Source organism: Primulina tabacum, chromosome 11 (genome assembly GCF_025594145.1).
Source record: "Primulina tabacum isolate GXHZ01 chromosome 11, ASM2559414v2, whole genome shotgun sequence".
In the NCBI taxonomy this organism is placed as follows: domain Eukaryota; kingdom Viridiplantae; phylum Streptophyta; class Magnoliopsida; order Lamiales; family Gesneriaceae; genus Primulina; species Primulina tabacum.
Genome location: NC_134560.1, coordinates 9,125,511 through 9,144,540, shown reverse-complemented (window position 1 = coordinate 9,144,540; position 19,030 = coordinate 9,125,511). Strand labels below are relative to the sequence as shown.

The 19,030-nt window shown below is 33.9% G+C and overlaps 2 protein-coding genes across 3 annotated transcripts; one reads left to right on the top strand and one right to left on the bottom strand.

The window, feature by feature from the left end:
- The first annotated feature begins 5,112 nt into the window (after positions 1–5,112).
- On the top strand, positions 5,113–11,685 carry LOC142519173 (uncharacterized protein At4g06598-like). 2 transcript variants are annotated; one of them, XM_075622110.1, is made up of 6 exons: positions 5,113–5,433; positions 9,501–10,240; positions 10,508–10,583; positions 10,678–10,804; positions 11,430–11,512; positions 11,588–11,685. In XM_075622110.1, exons 2-6 carry the CDS (start codon positions 9,516–9,518, stop codon positions 11,618–11,620), a joined length of 1,044 nt encoding a protein of 347 aa, XP_075478225.1. In that variant the 5' UTR covers positions 5,113–5,433; positions 9,501–9,515; the 3' UTR covers positions 11,621–11,685. The 2 variants fall into 2 exon arrangements, with proteins under 2 accessions (XP_075478225.1, XP_075478224.1); XM_075622109.1 differs by having other exon boundaries at positions 5,114–5,433; positions 11,430–11,685.
- Positions 11,686–15,468: 3,783 nt separating this feature from the next.
- On the bottom strand, positions 15,469–18,428 carry LOC142519897 (COBRA-like protein 6). The gene is made up of 6 exons (XM_075622911.1): positions 18,024–18,428; positions 17,824–17,906; positions 17,121–17,574; positions 16,480–16,633; positions 16,131–16,402; positions 15,469–15,819 (listed from the first exon to the last, which is right to left on the bottom strand). Exons 1-6 carry the CDS (start codon positions 18,121–18,123, stop codon positions 15,536–15,538), a joined length of 1,347 nt encoding a protein of 448 aa, XP_075479026.1. The 5' UTR covers positions 18,124–18,428; the 3' UTR covers positions 15,469–15,535.
- Between the last annotated feature and the right edge of the window lie 602 nt (positions 18,429–19,030).

Sequence of the window (19,030 nt, the reverse complement as noted above, 5' to 3'; positions counted from 1 at the left end):
TATTGATAGGTTCAAAAACATGAATAATAGGTGCAAGATTTTTTTTACCTGAGATCAAATTCGTGAAAATAACACAAAAAGGTCTGGATTTCAAATTGATGAAGAAATTCTAAGGCACAAAGTTCATGTATTTCTTTGAGTTAGTTGCAAAAGTTGTTGAATATGAGGAATTGTTGAGGAAAGAATCATACAAAAGAAAACAACTATGAGGTCATATTTTCAAGAAGTGAAGGACTTTGCGTTGGCTTAGATCCGATCAAATGGTTCATGTACAATTCTTTCGCTAAAAAAGAAACTAGTAGAACCAGGAAAAAAACGAATAACTCTCAATTCTCCAAAGATATGCAGTACAATTTTGATGTATTAAAGACTGATGATGTTTGTGATTTTATGGAAAAAGAGAAATTTATCACTTTCCCACCAGATCACTGAGTGTCATGAAAAGAAGATCTTAAGGGACGAGAATATTTTAAGTACCATAACTCATATAATCATGCCATTAAGTTTTGTTGGGCTTGGATTTTAAGAATATTTTGTAGGATATAATTAAAAAGAGAGTTTTGAATTTTCCCGATAAACAAGAGTTCATAGAAGGGGATGATGATCAATTTCCCCCAGCAGCTTCTATTAGTGTAAACGTGTCAGATTTGAGAGATGTTCTTGATGAGAAAAGAGGACGAAGCCTTGCGGTGATAAATATAAAGATTAATAAATGTTGGATCCCAAGGGACCAAATGTTTGAGTGTACTGGAAACTACAGTGTTGACCGGTCAAGACCAATTTAGTAACAATTCCCCAGAAATGTTGGTAGATCTGCGGCCTCCGACCGAGGAACCAAAGTTTTCTCGAGAGACCAGTACATGAGAATCAGTGGTTCATAGGGGAGTCATCTCCCCATCAGCCCTAAAAACACATGGGTAAGAGAAACATATATAGAGTTGAATAGCAACGGATGGAAATCAAGAAAATATCAGTTGATCATGATAGAGATCGACATATGAATGAAGCTCTGGCAAGAAAGACTATTGAGGGCGGGTTAGGAAAGACCAATACGTCATTCCTGTCAGATATGAGTTTACTGAGTCCTGGAGAGTGACCCAACACAAAAATTTCCCTAGACCACTCACTAGGACCGCGTAAAGAAAGTTGTAGAGAAAAGAGCTACTGCAAAAAAGGAAGAGTCGGGTAAGTTAGAAAATAGACCCACACTTGTTATTCTAGTCATTGAGGAACAAGCGGAGAGTAGGTGATAAGTGCAAGATTTGCACTTAATTTATATAAAAATCCATTTTGAATTATGTTAGTTTCGAACGGAATTATGCGGTTTTTGTTGTCACTGCAGGAGTTGAGGAAAATAGTGCAAAGATGCAAGATAACACACCAAGAAGTGCACGCCATCGGACAGAGGTGCGCGTGCGGCCGCGCCACTTCACGCGCAGCCGCGCGCGCATACATGCAAGACATCGACCAGAGAGTTGCGCGCGGCCGCTTCACGCGCACCCGCGCGCGCTGAAATGCCAGAAGATAGAAAGAGGCGCGCGCGCGGCCGCGCCAAATCACATGCAACCGCGCGCGCACAGATACAACACACTCAACAGTGGCGCGCGCGCAGCTGCGCCATTTCTCGCGCAAGCGCGCGCGCTGCGTTCCAGAATCTTATAAAAGCCGCGTTTTAGGTCAGAATGGGGGATTGGCCGCCTTGGGAAAGAATTATACGAGAAATTCAGCCGCGCTAGGCGAAGAAACATACGACATAGCCGTTTTTCGAGAGGAAAGACACGAGGGAACAAGATCAAAGACGAAGAACGACGAATCTGGGGACAGAGACGCCACTTCCGATTTGTTATCTGATTCTTTCATCTTTATTTTCTATTGTGTCGATGTCTAAATATTCGAACATGTTTTGCTTTTATTTAGAATTCGTCATGAACTAATTTTCTAGTCTAGAGAATGACGTAACTTTGTTGATACGATGAATTGACGCAGTGGTTTATTTGATTGAATTCCGCCCTTGTTTAATTGTGTTCTCTGTGTTTATTTTACTGCAATTTACTGGTCATAAATTGTGTGTGTGTTTGATTAATTCTACAACTCGGGAGAGGGACTAAAATTATAGATCATTAGAGACACATCGTTGAATGTTTATATCGTTCGGAAGGCGTATAACTTTAGCGAGGCTTAGTAAGAACATTGTTTGCATTTATTAATTAAACTTAGATTTTATTAGGAATAATTCAATTGAAGTTTGATTGATACATTTATTCGTCAATTGGGAAAGGGGGAATAAAATAATTAAGTGTTCTTAGTCATTAAATAATTGAAATTCATAAATATAAATTAAACGGGAATAATCATCGTGGAAACTTGGTGAAATCATTTCTCTATATATTTTCTCTCATTGTTATTTCTCAACTCGGTGATTTGATTATTTATTTGTTTTCAATTAATTCGTTTAAGTAAACCAAATCTCTTTTAATTTTTCTAAATAAAGTTGAGACTATTTTAATTACAAGCATTGATATAATTTTAGTTCACACTCCTCGTGGGATCAACACTTTTATTCAGAAACACATTTTACTATAACTTGACGTCGTGCGCTTGCGAGCAATTAAGAAATCACGCAACAGTAGGTCCAAGTTTGGCAGATCCACTACTGAAGATAAGTTAGTGGACGACGATGATGACTTATTAAGTGTAGAAGATGATCAGGAAAGAAAAACAATCAAATTTTGTATGAGAAAGTTTCATATCATAGTAGATTGTGCTACATGAGCGATGATAATACCAGAGAAGTTTAAAATAGAGAAAGAAGAGAGTGAGGAGTTGGTGCCCAAAGAATCAGTTCCAAAGGAAGGTAATACAGAAAAACTTCCCGTATGAATTTAGGAGTAATTATCAAAGAAGATCACCCAAACGTGCCCAAACAAGTGATACTCGAGAAGCCTGCACCAGCCATGACCAAGCACATAAGACCGTTATACATCAAAGCCCACATGAATGAAAAGCTAGGTTTTAGGGTGTTAATTGATAATGACTCAGCAGTGAATGTATTACTAGTGAGGATGCTTGGAAGTTCAGGTAAAAATGAAAAAGACCTAATCCCCACAAAAATTTTTGTTGTTGTATTTACAGTAGTCCCTGTGGATGTTATTGTGGGGAATATATCGTCATTGTGCCCATTTTTCGTAGTAAATTCATCTGTCAACTTACAAGTATTGTTAGGCGGAGTTCTGATCCATGTAAACCAGTTCATTTCATCCTCGAAGCACCATCTACTATTATTTTGGGAATGGAATGATGTGGAAATTGTAATCAGAGGTGTTCTTGCTCTTCAGTTTCGAGGGGAAGCTGAAGAAAAAGGTTGACGGACAAGGTGCAATGACCGTGACGGCGTGGAGTGAAAAGCTGATAGTAAATGGATTGCAAATTCTGGGGGAGGTTAACAAATTAGGATTTCAATGGCTGAAATTTGTGGATTTGAACCTGAGTGTTCAAAAAAGTGAACAAATCGATGTTTAATAGGATATATGCATGAGAGTTTGGAGAAGAAAAAGGCAGGCTTTCAAAATTTTGAATTTAGAGCAAGGCCCAGAACCTTACTCTTTGTTTGACTACCCAAGTTCACGATCCAACTTTTATAATTAAACTTGGGCTTCATGGGCTTCACTTTGAAAAAAGTTGGAATATATGAATTATAACAAGTTATTGTGTCCCAATAGGTGAATGCATGCAGGGGCATTTGTTTGCAGCAAAAATTATATTAGGCCCAATTAATTGAACTCAAGTCCAAAAAGAAAGAAGCGAGAAACAGATAAGGAGCCCATTAGGAATTCAAATTATTTTGAACTGGTCAGATGACGTGCATATAAGAGAAGATCAAGGGCTAAATCATGGGAAGATCATGAATCATGGAAGAATGAGAGAACCACTCATAATTTTTGAAGAAAAAAGAATTAGTCGGTAGAACACAGAACCATACATACACATCTTGCAAAAACGCTGGCAATTCCCTGCAGAAATCTTAGTCATAATTTAAGCATTTGTTTTTATGTTTTTTCGGTTTTTTCGTTTCATGATCTAGCATTATGAATATTTTTCAATCATATTTCAACACTATTTGATTATAATTTCATGTTGTGTAATTCCTACTGATTTTTAAATATACAATCATGTTTGGATTTTATTTCATCAAATTTTATTGTATTTTCTTTTATCTAATATTGTATTTGTCAGGAGATTACAACGGACGCTCAAGTTTACAATCCATAATTGTTGTGTTTTATAGAAGTTAGATTTTATTGTTTTTCGCACGAGTTGATGCATCTTTACACCTGACGCGTCCGCAACTCAAAATATTATGCAAACACCTTTGTTTCAAACATTGTGGGGACCAAACCAAATTCATGTCTTCTCATATAGTAGTTGCACCCAACTATTCATTCCCTCTTCACAAAGACACAACTCCACCCATTTGGCTTCGATGGCTTGCTCCTTTTACTAAATGTACACACCATGTAATAAAAGATCAACAAACATTTGAGGAAATTAAATGTAACAAAAAAGTTTCATTCACAAGGGGGATGTGGTGCCCAACTGGGCTCCAAATTCTGCTGGTACATTTGACACTCTGTATGTGTTAGTGAGAGTCAGCTGTGAACAAATGTTCCATTAGCCAACCAAACCAACCAATGCATTTAATTTTTACTTGATTGGGTTGTTTCCATAAATCTGTTCTTGATTTGTAAACAATTTGTCAACTATAGATGGGTTGTGAATTTTTTCCATCTATGGCTCTGTCTACAGCTGCACCGGGTATATTACTCCTCATACGACACGAACAAAGCTAGGCTATCGGATTCAGACACATCGAATGAGTGAACCCGATAAAATATACGACTCGTATGATCTGAGTAAATAACATAGCGGATGTTTTCTGGATACATAATAAGCTACATATTATTGGCATTAAGATGGAAAGATAAGAGATGTCATCACATCTAACAAGTTAATTATTAATTATCAAATCAATTTTGACTCAATAAATAAAATCAAATATAATATAATTTGAAGTGTAATATTATATATAGTGACAGATTTGGTGTATCATAGTGAACTTAATTTATAATCTTCAACCAAAAGCATGGAGACTGTAAGAGCTGTGCTTGAGAGTATTTTTAATGTGTTGCGTTGAAATTGTTAAAAATTAGCACAAAAAGCCATAAAAACAACGAAACCATCGCATAATGGGCTGTCAAAGAAACTCAAATCCAAAATCCTAACACCTTTTTCAGCGTAAACGTCAACTGGGTGCTACCAGTTTAGAGGGAGAGAGAGAGAGAGGCGGCCAGCTAAACTCGTCGAGTTACTGAGAATTTCTGTTTCTGGATTCATTCTAAATCACATTGTCGATATCCCTGTTCGCGGTTCTTGAAGGTGAGCTTTCTTTCATGTGCAAATTTTGTATCAATTTGGTCCGAGTTCCATAAAATATGGTTGTTTTTTGTTTGATTAAATTTCGAATATTGTTGGTGGGATTATGAGAAGAATGTGGATGCTGGAAAAGGTTCTCTCTCTGTTTGCTTATGTGTGTGTCTACGAGTGATCAGCAGTGGAACTGTGAAGTGGGATTTGTTGGGGAATTAATTCAAGCTTGATTTTGTGTTTCTTGGAGTTGTAGAATAATTGGGTTCTTGATAATCTTGATAGTATGATATGATGACTGGTTTGTTTGTTTGTTTTTTTTTTTCTATTCAATAATATATTTGTTTTTTTCAGTTCTCCGTAGCCTGGTAAGTCGCAAATCTTTTGCAGTCATTGGTACTGAATAAGTTTCAGGTTCACATTACAGAATGGGATTATGTCTGTGACAATTTGAATGTTAGTTGTGGTATAATTCCGTAGATTCCGTTTGAGGCTTTAAATTTAAGCCAAAGAGTTCATGGAGAGACACATTTACTGCCTATTTGTTTGCTGTGTCTTTTGTTCTAAAATTGGCATTTGATTAATTCTAGTGAGGGTCTGGCTGAGCTTTTAAAATATGTAATTAAACATCCATTTTTCGTTTTCCTCTTGAATTTTTTTAGAGATGCTGTTATAATTGAATATGACTCAGTGACTGCTGCTTATATAGAAGATGATTTAGCCGATGAAGTAAACTTCATGATTTACTTAATTTATGGATTGGGGTGTACAAGGTAAATGTAGTTGACCTTTTTACCATTATTGGATTCAGCATAGGCGAGGGAGAACCACTCTTTGACAAAATAAACAAGTCTTATTTCTGCAGGATGAACGTATTGAGAGCAAAAATATCCCCGTCCTACCTCATTGCTGCATTGAGACTTTGTATGTGTTCTAACTTCTAAATCTGTTGAAAATGGACTAGCTAAACAAATAATGTTACCTGATACAACTCATATCTTACTCACGGAGCCAACACAATGAAAACTAAGAATATTGATCAAAACCCATTTTATTCCATTCCCCCCTCCCTTTTACATTTGCTCCTCTCTCTCTCTCTCTCCCACCATTCGTGGCCTCTCCTTGTATAAACCTTCAATATAGGAGGCCTTGTATTGTTTCATATTGGATTGCTAAGGCCCAACCCACTAGACCCTCTAGGCCCAAGTATGTAATTTTACTGGTACTCTAGGTCATAAAATCATATTATGACTATCCGATGGTTCAGACTTAAAACCAGGACTATTCTTTTACATGTCAAGCTTCCTAATCAGTCTTGTATTTAGGATCAGTTATCCCATGTAAGAGTAACTCATGTGTTTATCTTGTCAATTTATGTGAAATATGAAGATGCGGAGAAAAATAAAAAATGAGTAGTGTTTGAAAACATAAGTAAAAAGTTGAAAATAAGAAGTGGGGATAGCGTCAAGTAACTCTAATATTATCTTTTTATCAGAATCACTTTGTAGAATCATCATCCAACCAGCTTTTGGATTTCAATTAAATTAAGCAGAAGCTAACGCAAAATATGAGTTTAAGAAACACACAAAACTAATATTTTGTAAGCTATGAATAACTTTTTTTTAAAATGTTTGCAAACACTCCCTAAAATGGATTTATAAAATGTAATGCACAACAACAATGCATGTTATGTGATTTGCTCGTGTATGCTATGCGTTTTAGGGGTGAGGCAGGGGGTATGGATTGGCACGTGTCGTGCGAGAATCTTTTTTTGTTGAAAAAGCATAAAACGGTAAAAAAGACGGTAAAAACGACACAAACATCTCATGCTGGGTTGGCAAAAACTCTATCCCATGCATTTACTCCTTTCTCTATAAAGAGCGAGAGAGGAAGGTGGTGAAAAATATCAAAAAAAGGTAAAGTAGAGAGAAGTTATTGTGCAGGAAAATGAAGAAGATGAAGAAGACTTCTGAGGAAAGGCATAACTAAATCATTTTGTTCTTCAATTCGTCGTGTTGGTATATTTGTTATTTATGCTATTTCCATGATCTTTATTTGCAATTATCGGAGGATAGCATTCATTTATTTCCCATTCACCCCATAACTGGTAATTCAATGCTTGTTCCCGAGTTTGATTGGCATGCGTAAGTAAATCCATGTTATGAACGAATGTGACAGAAGTTATAAAATTCGTTGGGCGCTAGTCAGGAGCCAGATCAACGCCTAGTGCCTAGACCGTCTAGGCGGAGATTAGGCGCCGCTAGGCGGATTGCACGATGTCACGGTATCAACATAATAATATGAAGTTTGGTGTATCAGGAAAAATCAACAAATCGCATTTCTTATTAGACTTTGGTTTAAAACCTATAAAAAAATATTTTTCCTTTTTTTATTAGGCTTTTGGCTTTTAATTTAAATTAAAATCCCAAGAAACTTTTCAAAAATAAGCCCAAAAAATTGTAATTTTTCGAACTCCTAGGATGGCAGACTATTTAGGTAAGGTTGACCGGCTCCTAGCGCCTAGGCCGAATTTTGGAACACTGAATGTGACTGAGAAAAAGGGGCGAACTTTCAAATTTGATTTAATACCGCTTGCAACTGGTGAAAGACGATAAGATTAAGAAGTTTTTTTATTTTTTTTATCTATGACTGTCTTATGAAAAAGGTCACTTTCTATTGTGGTAATATTATTGAGGTATTTTCAGTCAGAAATAATACTAACATTTATAAATTTCAGGCTCAGCACACTTACTGAATGATGAATGACCATTTGAATGAGACACATTCTGTTTGATTCCCCAAATGTCAGATGCTTATGAATGCCATAAATATTTTGTAGCATTCAAAGTAAAGTATGCTTTCACCTTAATTTTATGGAATTTGGATTCATGATGCTTCCACAATATTTATTGTTAGCTTAAGCTTGAAATCCTTAATTTTTAACTGTTCTGCGCCTCTCTAGATGAGGTATCTCCCAGCATTGTTGTCACTTCCATTTAGGGATGACAACGGGTTCGGGTCACAACGGGTTCGGGTAAGACCCGGATCCGACAGGACGCGTTATATTTGGAGTGGCATTGGGTATATTAAATTGGTACTGGGGCTGGTAAGGGTATTGGTTTTTCTATCCGTATGAATTTGGGTCGGGTAACGGGTTTTATTGGACCCAATTCAGATCTGACCTGCTTTAGCAAATATTTTAATTTATTAAATGTGGATAATGATACTATACGACCCATTCTACTCTTGTGGGAATATATTAAACTATGTCATTCAATAGCTTTGTGTAATTTTTTTGGTTAATTATTCAAATGTTGACGATTTATCAACTTGTTATAATATATTTGATTAGAAAAAATGATTTTATGAATAATATCCCGAGGAAACAAAAGTTACTAGCTAGTTAATTTGATTGTGTTGGTTTTGTTATAAGAAAGACTATAAGTCCCAATTTTATCTAATTTTGCCATAAATATACTAATAAAAATAAAATGTCAAAAATGTTTTGCATATAATTTTCTTACGGATTTGCCTGTTCAAACCCGTTCAACTTCGAGTATGGGTCGGATGGATATGAGTCTTGTATAATATTAATGGGTCGGGTTTTCGGTACTAGCAAACTTGATTCATTGTCATCCTTACTCCCACCAGAGGAAGTCTGGAGGCCTCAGAGCAGACGCCACTTTCAGTTTTATAGTAGTGTTTATGGCAGTGCTAAAACGCGTTTTCCTATTTCGAGGTTGAGAACAATTATAAAACAATTCCCGTGTTGATCTTATCCCGGCAACGTGCAGTTACCCTTTTTTCTGAATGATCTTTCTTAAGCATGGCAGGAGTCTTCGGTTGGGTGCAGGAGGTTTATTTTGTGAATAAGAACATCTTATTTTACTGAATCTTCCTTTTTCATGATAAATGAGTAATTTTGCATTTTGTTGGGCTTGTTTCATTTTCTTGATGCTTTTCTTTTTTTATTATAATTTATGATCAATTTGAGATAGTGTATTTTGCATAAAACTCTTGCTTTATCACTTTTCTTTCTTAAAATATACTCACAATTATATAATCAACATCTGTTACAGGAACCAGCTTCATTTATGGCGAATTCCAAGGGACCCTCCACCATTAGAAGTATGATGTACAACGGAAATATATCCTTACTACCCCCTAAAAGTCCATTCCCTAGCATACCTCCAGGATTTACTGAGTACATCCCTAGTTCAACCATTGGTTCAAAAGCTATTCCTAAGCCGAGGGGTGCAAATTCCCACCATCAGCGCACTTCTTCGGAAAGTGTTTCAATGGAAGAACAACCATCATGGCTTGATGATCTCCTTAATGAGCCAGAGACCCATGTATGTAAAGGAGGTCATCGCCGCTCATCGAGTGATTCCTTTGCATATATAGACACAAATCATGTTGGAAGCATGAATTACATTGGTCAAGATGATAACAAATTAAAAAATTTATCTCCATTGTCTTCATGGGGATCTCAAGATATTGATATTAATAGTGATATGCAACTCAGGTCTTTTTATACAGACCCTATTTCTTCGGGAATAATCATGAACAAGAAGTGGGATACACCTTTGCTTTCATTTGCAACTGCTCGTGGGCATCTTCCTCTTAGGAGCAATCCCGTTGTTCCCAATGTAGGTTCATTGTGCGCTTTGCAAGATACTGATAGTAATTCATCTCCATCAATTGAGAAACAAGATCCCGTTAAAACTGGTCCACAGGATGCGAAAGGTGTCTATGAGAAAAAGGAAGCATCTCAGGCCAAGTCTTTATCATCAGAAACAGACACAAAATGTGCCAAGCAGTAAGTAACTCACCGTTACCTAATAAAGAAGCATGTAGAGTATAATTGATAATATCATATTCATGAAAAATCTCATCTGGCAATGCTATTTTTCCATTACAACTTGTCCAAGACTTGTATTTATTAGAAAAAGTTTCTAGTGGTTTGATGAAACTAGTTTACATTGATCATTGTGTTTAGCTCTGTTTTTTCATTGAATTTCACTGATGTCAAATGAATTTATATGAACAATCTGGATTGGCATGCATAAATTTCCTCCCAATGCAGGCAATTTGCTCAACGTTCAAGGGTTCGAAAGCTTCAATACATAGCTGAACTTGAAAGTAACATCCAAGCTCTACAGGCAAGTTCTCACCTGATCTGACAATCTGAACATGTAATCTTACACTACATATTCGACAAGTTCTTGATGCAACCATGTTATTTTATGATGCCAGGCGAACATTTCTGAACTCTATGCCGAGCTCAAATTCCATGACCAGGAATATCTCATTTTAAGCATGGAGAATAAGGCACTGAAGAAACGCTTGAAAAGTTTAGCTCAGGAGCAGCTCATCAAGTATTGTAAGTTTTTGTCTCAGTTATTCTCATAGGTGGTGGCTACTGTTGAATTTTAGTGGTAGAAATTTACTGAATAAAGAATGAAACACTGAATAGGATTTACATGGTTTGGTCATGATAGTCTACTTCTGCAAGATAATACTTTGAGGGCTAAAACTCTTCCTGAACTCTTTTAGTTTAGATTATGATCATTCTATTCAGTAACTAAATAACAATAAAAATTCTTTGACTAGTGTATCCTAATCTTAGTATAATCAAATGTGATTCCGAAATATATATATATTTTTATTTCTAACTGTTATCAATTAGGTGCTGTATTCAAAGTATTCCGCAAATCTTGTTTCGACCAAATCCTGTATTACTTCAAAACTATATTTTTATTTTTGCTGGCAATTCGTATATGCAAAGAAAAATAATCGCAAAAGTAAGAAAAGGCAATTTGAAAGAAGAATCATCTGGTATGAACTGGTGCATTTCTGTGTTAGGCTGTTGACAGGTTGAGGCATTCTAATCGTAAACAAAGCTTCACTTTAAATTTGTAATGGCTACTCTTAATTTGCATGAGTTTATCTACATGTTGGAAGTTCATATGATTCTTCTGAATTTAATTTTCTGGATGTTTCTGCAGTGGAGAACGAAGTGCTTGAGAGAGAAGTTGGAAGACTACGAAGCTTGTATCAGCAGCAAACTTCACTGCCACAACAGCAGGAGGTATGTTTCAGCCATCAACGTTCCAGCAGCAAAGATTTTGATCAACAGTTTTCTAATCTTTCTCTGAAACACAAGAAACCGAGCTCTGGTCGTGACTCTATACCCTGACAACTTCATATCTAGAGTGATCCATTCAGACTTTTATCGTGTGTTTCAATTCCTAGACTACATGCTTATGACTTAAGTAGTTTCCTTACATGGGATGATAGCCGGACTTGTTCTATCATCATGTTCTATGAACTTTGCTTGTTTTCCTATTTAAGCATCGATTTCTACCCCCCTTTATTTGTCTGTTTTACCTGCTAAATTTAGGGCTATTCTGCGTCTGGTAGTCTGCCAGAAACGTAGTAGTTCTGGCCGGTGACTCACCTGAGGTGATTGTTGAAACATCATTTGATGCCAGTGATCTGTGAATTTGCTTTCCCTTATTCATTGGCCTCTTGCTGAGGTTGTCTTTCAGAAATTTTATGATGCTTCACAATTCTTCATTCATTTGCTTGTCATGGCATCAGTACTCACATGCAAGTGTTATAAAACAAAAAAGAAGGAGAAACATTTATAATCTCTATTTTGGAAATCAAATAAAACATATTTGAAATTTCATTTATAATTTTCTTAAAATTCAATTATTGTTCCCTCTTTGCAAACCCTGCCTCCTGTGTTTTACGGAGATCTTGTTGATGTATATCCAAATTGTTTTATTAAATTGTAATTCATATACTCCCTTTTTCAACCAATTCGATGCAAATTTTCATATTTAGTCTATGATTTTAGTTTTAACCCTTTATACAACTATCAATTTTAGTAATTATTATTCTACGATAATTGGTTTTGATTATTTTTACTAATATATTTTAATTTTTATCAATATTTCTCAATCTGTGAAATTTTATATCAGCATATGCTGCTAGACTCAAATAGTATCACTTATTATTCGTATTAACAATTAGATGAAAAAAAAAATACTTGTTTTATGTTATATTATTATCCTGACTGCTAAATTCATTTATTCCATTTTAATTCTCGGTGCAATTCAAATATACATTCATATCGTTTGTCTTAATTCTTAGTTTTGTACCTTTAGTCTTGTTTGTGCTAATTATATCCCTCAAATTTTTTTAGATTGTATTTCGATTTTGTATCATCTACTAGTTTAGCTTTAGCTAACGGCCAACACACGTGAACATCACGTGACTTCATTTTTTGTCTCCGAATTGAATTATACATTCATAACCTCTAATTTCACCCAAAAATTGAATATTGAAATTATGGTCTATGTATGTATAGCGAGATGAAATTAGGGATTACTGATGCAAATTGTTCAATTTGGAGCGGAGGATGAAGTTATGTGATCCCATGTATGTAAATTAAACTGTCAACTCTTCGTTGTAAACTAACCCTTGGGGACGAAATCGAAACACGATCTAAAACTTGAACAACAAACTATAAGGATATAGCTGTGAGTTTTCACAATGTACTTACCTAAAAGCTTGAATTATTCTGAGTAAGGGTACCAACATTTATTTTAAAAATAGTACATGGCCAAAATTGATAATAAAAAACAGATAGTAGAAATATTATGTCTTTATAGAAATTTTAATAAATAAATAAATATATATATAACATATATTATACATATAAATATACCACTTCAATTGTGAATTTCCTTATATGTCCTTGTTCATTTAAGCTGGCCAATTAAATTATTAGGTTATCTTAAGGGTTTTTTTTGTAATTCATTGTCCATCTTAAATGAATTTGGACATTAATACACATTTCTCTTTATTTCTTAAATCAAGGGTTTTTTTGTGATTCATTGTCCATCTTAGATAGATTTGGACATTAATTCACATTCTTCTTCATTTTCTAAATTTAATGTAAAAAAATTATTTATTTACATTTCTTAGTCAATTTTTGTGATTCATTATCCATCTTAGATATATTTGGACATTAATACACATTCTTCTTTTTTTTTCCTAAATTTTAAATTAAATTTATGATATAATCTTTAAAAAAAATTTAATCAATGTAATCCTTATAATAAATATGAATTATATTTATAGTTTATTATCATTTGTTATATATTACAATTTTACATATAAAATTTTTTAACTGACTATTACATATTATTTTATTTATATATGTTTTTTACTATATATATTTATTTGAGTGGTATTATGTTAAAATTTTATTTCTCTTAAATTATTAATCACCAATATTAATTTATAAATGATTGATTCTAATATAAAATTAATTATCTTATGTCTTCTAAAAAAACATAGAAATTAAATAAAATCCGCAGTGTGTTAAAAGTTAGCAAAAGCAAAAGTGATATTTACCTTAATAACAAGTTTAATGATTTTATTTTAACATTATTATGATAATTTAGTAAATTAAGAGAATTTTATTTGACGTTTGTCTATTTGTACTCTATTTAAGTAAATTTTAGTTTTGATTTTGGTAAAATTCACTATTCTGTTAATTTTATTTTTATTGTTTTTTTCATTTTGAATGATATTTGAATGAAAAATATTTTTGCTGATTTATCATTTAAGAGAGCTGTATTATGTCGCGAATTGAAAAATGTAATATAAATAAGTGAATATATATGATTTATTGTCATGATATATTTTTATGCATTGTGTTTTGATATATTTAGATTGATAAATACTTATAAACATGATGTTATTCAAACGACTTTAAACATTATCTAATTCTCGTGATTATATTTTTCATTATTAGTCACCTACGTGCATCGCACGTGTACATTCCTAGTAAAAACTATGTTTGTCAGTTTATTGCAACTCTTCACCGGTTATTGTAAATCATTTTCTGCTGTTTCAACCAAAATCTAATTATCATATATTCGAGCATATCATGCAGTTTGTTCTTCCTGTAACGTGGTCATATGGACGTACACATGGAATCAGTCTGAATCAATTAGTTTCCTGGTGGAGCGAGCAACCAGCCAAACTTTCGGGTCAAGATCTAAAGGTGATAATGATCAAACAGTTTGGGTCTAGATTTACAATAACTTCAGTAATTTACTAGTGTATATATATATACTAGGAATGTACACGTGCTATGCACGTAGGTGACTAATAATGAAAAATATAATCACGGGAATTAGATAATGTTTAAAGTCGTTTGAATAACATCATGTTTATAAGTATTTATCAATCTAAATATATCAAAACACAATGCATAAAAATATATCATGACAATAAATCATATATATTCACTTATTTATATTACATTTTTCAATTCGCGACATAATACAGCTCTCTTAAATGATAAATCAGCAAAAATATTTTTCATTCAAATATCATTCAAAATGAAAAAAACAATAAAAATAAAATTAACAGAATAGTGAATTTTACCAAAATCAAAACTAAAATTTACTTAAATAGAGTACACATAAACAATGGACAATGAATCACAAAAATTGAATAAGAAATATAAATAAATAATTTTTTTACATAAAGTTTAGAAAATAAAGAAGAATGTGAATTAATATCCAAATCTATCTAAGATGGACAATGAATCAAAAAAAAAACCCTTAAAAAAACATATTAATTTAATTTGTTAACTTAAATGAACAAGGAAATGTAAAAAAATAATTTTTTTGGCATAAAATTTAAGAAATATAGAGGAATGTGTATTAATGTCCAAATTCATTTAAGATGGACAATTAATTACAAAAAATCCTTAAGATAACCTAATAATTTAATTGGCCAACTTAAATGAACAAGGACATATAAGAAAATTTACAATTGAAAGTGGTATATTTATATGTATGTTAGATATATATTATATATCTTTATTTGAACTCTATATGTAAGTCTCATAATTCAAATAAATCTCTAAATAAGCATCCATGGAATTGAACTCTATATGTAAGTCTCATAATTCAAATAAATCTCTAAATAAGCATCCATGGAATTGAACTCTATATGTAAGTCTCATAATTCAAATAAATCTCTAAATAAGCATCCATAAAATTGAAATAATTTATGACAGTACTTATATTTTCAGTAGAAACAATAAAAGTGAGAAAGCCATGAGTAAGGTTGATAATGGTGCATTAAAATGAGATGAATTTGGGAGCCTTGGATAATCATCTGGTGAAGGCATTACACAATCCTGGCCGTTGAAAGAAATCTTCCTTGGAAATGCCCACCCCTCTCTAAATGTGAAAATTTCAGGATCCTTGTACATCAGCATTTCTGTCTGCACATTGCCTTTTACACCTGCTTGTAGTAGCATATCATTGTAATGATCAATCCCATAAAACATTCCTGTGTCATCTGGAAAAAAAATCGATATATGAGTATTTTTCTATAAGGGGTGGGAGCTTTTTTGCTATCGCATGTTCCCTAACGGGAGATATTTATGTTACTACACCGTGTAAGCGGAATGATTATATAAGTAACTGATAAGCAGGAAACAAGAAAATAGATAAAATTAAAAGCAAGATTCATGTTTTATGTCACCGTTTTTTTATTCCCACAAAACTAATGGCGGAATTTGAATCTGGGGAGCTTGGCGGCCTGGGAGAAAAGGAACACAAATTCCTGTCCCAACATCGTTCTATCAAGAAAAGATCAAGTATACTTACTTATGTTGCCATATTGGTTGAGTGGCTTGTAGTTGAAACTGAAAACTTGTGTAACATTTTTGAGATTAGGGTGCAACACCACCAAGTTCCACTGGCTGTAATTCTTGACATAGTTCATATTCGTAATCGTGATTTTCACTCTCCAATACTGTTTGTAACTCTGCTTTACATGCCAATGCACTTGAATGGGGCACATATCGTGAGAACACTTCACTACTGGCCTTGGTTGTTCGTTGGGTTGTAACTGCAGCACTGGAGGTAAGTCCCCTGGCCTACAGAGAATGGATGGTGTTTTTAGTATAAATTTACACCACCGAGGGTAGTCGATATTTTTTTTATATAAAATTACCTAAGGCAAGATGATACATTTTGTCCTTGGCAAGCACAGCTACACTTTGGGCAAGGGACGATAGTCTCGTTGTAAAATGCTGACAATGAAACACAACATGTTGGTGCAGATGCAGCTCGGAACTGGGAGTAAGAGCAGGTCACATTATATGTAGCTGCAAGAAATTTACACCAAATATTGTCAGAGTTTTTATTATTATCAACATAGGAGATCAAAGAATACACCTAGGAACAAATTATAACAGTCAACAATCCCCGGACAACAATTGCTCCAATTTGCAACACATATAAATCGAATACATGTCTAGCTTTGATGTTAATTTAGGACTAAGGGCTTTCTGATGTACTATAAACTACAAGAAGGTGCAACACAGATATCTTGAACTGTAATGGTAACATTTGAACCCCTGTGCCGGATAGACAGCCACACAAAACAGCGGAGATGGTTGTTGTTGCTCGACAATAGAACTTTATTTGCACTAACGAAAAAATCTTAAAAATTGTGAAGTGAAGGGCTGAGAAAAGCTTCTCATATCAAAAGGGACTAGAAAAGCTGCCCAGATCGCATCCCTGCTAGATCCACACCCTCACAAGCCACAACAAGTACATGCTTTCACGAACAAATTCCATGTCTGCACTTACCGATCGCTTGTTTCCTTCTACGTCCTTGATCTTCAAATAATTTAGTAGGTGGGACCTGGACCGGACTTGAACATGTATATCCAGGAAGTCCAAGTGAAAAATTCTGAGGTACTTGTGGCACATGACCATCAGTTCCAGAACTTCCAATCTCCATCTGAATACCAGCAATATATTTTGCGGGATCTTGAATCATAGATGAAAGCACTCCCCCTTTGCAACAATTTTGTGCTTGATTGGTGTATGAGGCACCAGGCAAAAGATCTATTATAGTTGGCTCCTTTTCACAGCAATGAGGCGGCTGGCTTACTTTGAATGCAGAACAGTTCCCTTGTTCAGTTGCCTCAGCTCCTTTTATCGACCATATAACCTCATCCCCCGGCCATTCCCAGCTTAGCTTCCATCCCGGGAATTCTACGTGTCGAAATAATTGGAAGTTTACTATCCACAAATGTACCTGGAAAACAAGAAAACTATTTCACTCAAACATGATCTATCCTTCTCTTCCTTGGTACTGTGTCATATATGTGTCATCCCTAAACTACCTTAAGTCGACTTACGATTAATTTGTTGTGATCACATCATTAACCTCAGTAACCAAATCTTAAATTCAGACATGGTACTCGAGGTGTAACAAATAGAATCCAATGAAACCAATAAAATACATTTCTTTTTCCATTTTTTGTGCTTGAACTGGTAGACTTACATATTGTTTACCATCACCCGAGTCTAGGATGACATCCCACCTGATAGTAATGTTCCCATTGGGATCCAATGGATCATAACCATCTGCATTATTACTGAAAACTCAACATAATGAAACACTCAAGGATCATAAACCCACAATCAATCCATTATTTCATAATGCAAAATCCAAAAATTTCAGGCAGAAAAACAAGAACTCACATGTTCTTGAGACTAAATCAGTGCTAAAGATGAGTGATGCAACCAAGATTAAATCCAAGAATCTGTTCTTGACAGTAAACGGACATGGGATCCAATCCATCGTTTAAAAGGGGAAAATAGGTGGTAAAACAAATCAAATTTCTTGGTACCCACAAAATGGTTCAAGAAAATCAATCATCAATCAATCCTTAAAAATCTCGAAAATAAACCTCAGACAACAAAAGTATGTCTGTGGAGGTTTGTGAGTGCTGGAGAGAGAGTGTGGAGTGTGAACATGTATATGCATGTATACAATACATAAAATAGAATCAGAGCTAATTCTAGTAATCTTCTTTAATATTTTCTTTGAACAATCAATCTTTTCCTCGAAAATGGAGGATTTAACAATAAATTACACAATTAATGGGGTGTGGCAAATGCAAAGAAACGTCAATTCCTTCTCCTTGCCATATTTAGAGGAAGCAAAGAACGTGTCTTTGCGGGAATTTTGGCTTAAAATTCACACATTTTGCTGCATACCAAATGCTTGCCGTTCTGGTATAATTTCTTTGATATTTGAAACACCTCTCTGTTTAAGCATTCATTCTTTTTGGATTTATTCCCGTTTTAATAAAATCATAATTAATATCTACAAATAAATATTTCCAAAATAAATAAAACGTTATACATTATAAATGATGAAGAAAGATTAGAAATATTACTTGTGATATGTCATAAATTTCTTCGTTATTTTTTCTATTTTATTTCTTAATTAATATTTACGATAATTGATATATATATATATATATATATATATATATATTTCATAAATGAAGAAAATAGTAATAAAATTCAATGTATAGAATACAAAATTTGAACCTCATTTATGTAACCTTACAAAAGAGGTATAAGAATATTAAATAAAAATTTTGCATAATATTCCCACTTACTATATATAGTTCCTCCTATTTTTCTCATTTTTTTAAAAAAAAATATTTATTTTATTAAATTATATAATTATGTAACAC